At 40.1% G+C, this 5,310-nt stretch overlaps 1 protein-coding gene across 1 annotated transcript in view; it reads left to right on the forward strand.

The window, feature by feature from the left end:
- LOC104465467 (T-lymphoma invasion and metastasis-inducing protein 1-like) overlaps window positions 1–5,310 on the forward strand; it is a gene marked incomplete at its 5' end in the record, with an annotated part of 60,101 nt that overhangs the window by 45,445 nt on the left and 9,346 nt on the right. Inside the window, 5 exon segments of the mRNA XM_010078517.1 lie at window positions 185–364; window positions 797–865; window positions 1,156–1,281; window positions 2,914–3,022; window positions 5,191–5,309. Of these exon segments, the coding sequence (XP_010076819.1) occupies window positions 185–364; window positions 797–865; window positions 1,156–1,281; window positions 2,914–3,022; window positions 5,191–5,309 (603 nt within the window).

A 5,310-nucleotide genomic window follows, 5' to 3' on the forward strand; every position in this document is an offset into this window, starting at 1 on the left:
CCCCAGTCACTAAGAGATAGGAAAGACAGATACATGAAATGATGTATGCACTTCTGGACTTTGGTGCCTGTTGAAAAGCCCCCAAGCTGCAACTGCTTAACTGCAAAGGATTCTCACCTCCATCATTCCTATAGCTCTTAGTTAAAATATTACTGCTGGTCTTTCCTCTTCCTTCTTTTTAAAGAGTACAGAGCAGGTCGCTGCTTTCTGTCGCAGTCTGCATGAAATGAACCCTTCTGATTCAAGTGCTCATCCTCAGGAATTTTCAGGACCCCAGCTGGCCACCATGAGACAACTCACAGATGCAGATAAACTGCGAAAAGTTATCTGTGAACTTCTCGAGACAGAACGCACCTATGTCAAAGTAAGGGGTCTTAATGTGTTGTTTCAGTCTACTGATGTTTCTCCTCCTTCTGGAAAATGTTGTTAGTTTCTTCTCTAATACATCAAGCTATGTTTTATGCATGTATCCCTTAGTTAACTTTCATTCAATTCTACAGCCTGTCACTAGAATAGTAACTTAAAATTCTGAAATATGTGGGCTTTCCAAATTCTTATGCTGTCATTTTGAAATTACTTAGCTGGTGTGCAGAGGAACACTGCTCAATGAGATCCAGGTATTGACTTTGTAAGTAAACTGTGTAAATGTTTCCTTTTACTATTTAAAATTTTATTTTGTCTTATGCGTGAAGGGGAAAAAATTCCTAGACTAGGTAAAATGTGATCTTTGCCACTTCAATAAATATTCAGAGGCAGATTGAGGAACCAACGTGGGAATTTTTTTCTGAATTTTTAGGACTTAAATTGTCTAATGGAGAGATACCTGAAGCCTCTACAGAAAGAAACATTCCTCACACCAGATGAGGTATGTTAACTGTTGCTTATCTTTTTGTTAGGTAGCTCCACTCCTGCCACCCCTCAGTTTGACTTGTTTGTCTGAGCAAGGGCTATGGAGAAATTTTGAATTCCATTTCTTTTAAAATAATGGATTGAGTATAAAGGTACTGCTCAATAATGTATAGTCTGTAGGGTGTTTTTTTCCTGACATCACACTGATTATATAGTTGGACTGAGAATTACTGAAGTTTTAGAAAATGTAATTTAGCTGCAAAGTGATATTTTAAGCATCTTGCTTTTTTTTTTTTCTCTTATTAGCTGGATGTTCTCTTTGGGAATCTGGCTGAAATGGTAGCATTCCAGGTAGAGTTCTTGAAAACTCTTGAAGATGGAGTAAGGCTGGTTCCAGACCTGGAAAAGCTTGAAAAAGTTGATCAATTTAAGGTAATGTCATTGTTTACGTTCTGAGTAGTCCTTTAACACTCTTTATCGTATTAGTTTGACTACTGTCACTGTTCATGTAAAAAACCCTACATCTACTTACACTTGAGATTAATTGTTAGCTAACTACTTGAAGAACATCCTGCTACAATTGTAGTTTATGCTACATTTAGCCATATAGAGCACTAGAAATCTGTAACGCCATGTGCTTTTAGATGCTATTCTTGCTCTTCTGACATATTTCTTGTCTCGGGCTGTTAGGAAAAGCTAGAAATGGAAAGTTACATAAAGTCTTTGTTCTGACAAGTCTAATGCAGTAGTTGAGAAGCCTACAAGGGCTAGAGATCAGAACTGTAAATTGAATTTTGTATTTGGGCTTTTGATGCATAGCAGAACTTATGGCAAATACTTCCAGCTATCAGCAGATGTGCATCAAAGGTAGAAATGTAAACTAAAGATCTATAAAATTATTTAAAAAAAATGTGGAAACATAAACTTTGTTTTACTTCTAATGCAGTTATGTACTGGATATATGGCAAATAGCTAAGCAGTGTTTAATCTTTGGGGAATTTTACTCTTGCTTTGAGCACTCACCTTGTTAGAGGACAGGATGTTTTGATTAATAATAATAATTCCACTGGGATTGCCCTTCAGCTACCATACAGTCCTGGAAGAACTACTGAAAGAAGTTGTCTTTTTGCATGTGTATGGCTTTGCCATCAGGTGCTTCTTTAAAATAAAGCAGCAATCATGAACACTGTCCTTGCATAACTAGAACACAGCTTTTGTTTTGTAGGAAATTTGCCCTTAACAGAGAGCACAGAAATACTTCTTTTTAGTGGAGGAAGCTTCTATGTCCACTGTGTGCTCTCAGCTTTAAGAGAGGAGTGTGAAAGAAGCCTTCTTATGGAGAGAACTCCTGTCTTCTGAGTGCTGCTGCTTCCACCTCTTTCCATAAAAAGTGCATCAGCTTCACTTTCAGATCTGTCCTATGGGCAAAATGGGAGTTCAGGGCTTCATGGTTTCAGTTGTGCAGTTTGCTTCTCTCTGCTGACTGTAGACAAGCTGCCTGTGTGTTGTCTCACATCCCCCACCCCATGTTGTCTTGTTCCTAAGTGGGCAGCCGAGCAAACACTTGACTGTGGCATAGACATCTTAGGGCAAGATTGTGTTTGGCCCATAGCACAAACTCATTTTCAAGAGAGTGAAGACTTTGGTGTGTTTGTGTAGAGGGACAATAGTCTTAGCTGCAGCTCTTTAAGTGTTGATCCATTACAAAGTCAGATACATCCAGTCCTTTCTGTGGCCTCTGGTCATTACTTAGTTAATAAGGTTTTAAGCTCAGGCATTTAAATACAGTTCTGGAGCTGTGAACCTAGTTCCCTCTATAGGGAGTGGTGTCTCTAGATCATCCTAACTGGAACTTGGCTCATGATGTTAACCATATAGCCTGAATGCAGGCGCCAAGGCTGGGCCTATTTCCTGATAGGTGCTGTGAAAACACTCTAAAAATGCAGTGTCCTGTCATCCAAAAGCTAAATGGAAACTTGAGGTGTCTGGGCAGAAGGGAAAATAACTAACTGCCTTTTATGTGCTTTTTTCCCCTAATGCACCTTTTTTTTTTTTTAATCCTAGAAAGTGTTGTTTTCCTTGGGTGGATCCTTTCTTTACTATGCTGACCGGTTCAAGCTGTACAGTGCCTTCTGTGCCAGCCACACAAAAGTCCCCAAAGTACTGGTGAAAGGTAAGATCCGTGTGCTGGACAAACAGACCTGGGAATGCAGAGAGAGAGATGTTGCAGCCACATGTTGGTTTGGGCTGGAGCAGGTTGTCCTTATGATGAGAGGTGGCCAGTGCACCCCAAACCATGCAGGGCAAGTTGTGGTGGAGAAACAGGGGCACATGCCTGGCTGGTTACTCTCCAGGAGCCTTTGCAGTAGGGAAGTAAGTCCATCTGGCCTGAGAGGCCTGCAGAGAGCTCTGTGCCATGGGTGTTCTTGGACCACCATCAATGTAATGATACCCAAGTAGCTCATTACAAGAGGTCGTTAACCTCGCCTGTAGTTTTTCCCCCCACACCTAATTTATTCTCCCGTGACACGTTCAGTTTCTTTTCAGTCATGCGAGGAGTGGAAAGATTTCATAAATGGGTGATGTGGCGCGTGCTAAAGGATCACTGTGTACTTTGGAACCAGGAGTGGTGATGCTTGTAATGACCTCTGGATCCTCCTAGAGTTTGTGCTGTGAATCCTTGCTAATGGCAGTCCCATTGAAGCTCTAGCCAATGTGGTTGAATGCTGACAGCTACTAGGAAAGGATCAGCCTGGGAGACTGTTTTATGGAAGCTGTCTAAATATTTTAACTTCATGTTCTCTCTCTCCTCTCTTCCTCCTCTTACCTTCGTTCCAGTTTGCCTGAGAAGTTTCCGTGTATGAATTCCTAGCAGAGCTTGGCTTGCTGAGATGGAGATAAATGAACAGTGGTCTGGCTTATAAATGCTCGTGGGTCTCCTTGCTTTGGAGTGATGTTTTTTCCCCTGTGAAAGTGTTAATCTCTTAGAGTTAGCACTGCTTCGTGCAATTAATTTTTGGCCAAGACATTATTAAATAAACAAATGGTTCCAGTTGCAGGACCAATGCCATTAAGGGAGGAGCTCTTATTTTTCAAAGAACATCTGGATGCCTGGCAATCAAAAGTTTTGGATTTTTTTTGTTTCTTAGTTGGTGGTTGGTTTTTGGTTTTGTTTTTTTCTGTGCACATTTTTTTCATTTTTACTTGTAAACTCTTATTCACCATGCTGCAAAGAATACTTGGCAGCTCTGTGGAATACATGAATAAATGATTTGTTGTTAGTCTCATCCATGCTTGCTTTCAGCATTGTTTTGTTAGACCTTAATGTTAAGGCCATAGACTAGGAAAATCTGGTTGTTTTGCTTTACTTTTTCATTGCTGACTGTATTTATAAATGAGAAATGGTTCTGCTTGAATTAGGGCACAAAGAGAACTTAACATTTTATTCCAGTGATAAATCTCTTATTCAATTGATAAATCTCATAGAAAGCCTGGGAGCATATTTCAAGTGTAATTTGGTGTCCTCAGCTGAGATGCAAGTGGCTTTTGGATTTGAAACTGAAGGTGGTTTGTGGAAATCAGGTGACTGTCTGCAAAAAACCCACCCAACCTCGGCAGGAGACATGGCTCTAATAAAAAGCAATTGTGTGGAATTGTTCCTGCACTGAATGACTTATATGCCTAAAAATGCCACCTCCATGCCTCCCTCCTTGTACAAATTTATGTTCTAGTACAGCATGAGCAACAGAGAAAATGGTATTTTTATAAATTCAGTAGCAGTGAGGTAGAAAATATTATAACAATCAGGTGTCCAGTATGCCTGTCCTCCCAAAATACGGTGTACTATCATAAGTTTACTGCTTCCTGCCTCCTTACTAGCCCTTCATTGTTATTGTTGGTGTTCAGTACTGCATTTTAAAGTTTAATGAGGTAACAATAACCAGACTCGCCAATATTATAGGTGTACCCGTCAGACGAGACTCTGAGTAGTGACTTCTTACAAATATCCAGTTTGCACCTTTTCTTAAAGGAAATGGGTGATTATAACAAATCTCTAAAATAGTGCTCTAAAATAGTTGCAAGGCCAGAAATACTGTGGATATTGAAATTTAAAACTGCATTTATTGGTATGGTAGGTGGGTGCCTGATGTTAAATCATAAATCTGTGGCAAATTGTCAGTAACTCCGTGAAGTGCATAAATTTAATTCTGTGGACCTGATAAATCTGCACTTCCTTGTGAAATGTCTCTGAATAAATGAATTTAAAGCTGGAAAAGTACTTTTATCAGGGCAGTTGTTATGATTTTTGATGTATCCAATCGCTTCATTTTAACCTTCCAGCCAAGACAGACACTGCTTTCAAGGCATTTCTGGATGCTCAGAATCCCCGACGGCAGCATTCCTCCACGCTAGAGTCTTACCTCATCAAACCCATCCAGCGGATACTGAAGTACCCTCTCC

The sequence above is a fragment of the Pterocles gutturalis genome, unplaced genomic scaffold (genome assembly GCF_000699245.1).
Source record: "Pterocles gutturalis isolate BGI_N339 unplaced genomic scaffold, ASM69924v1 scaffold478, whole genome shotgun sequence".
In the NCBI taxonomy this organism is placed as follows: Eukaryota; Metazoa; Chordata; class Aves; order Pterocliformes; family Pteroclidae; genus Pterocles; species Pterocles gutturalis.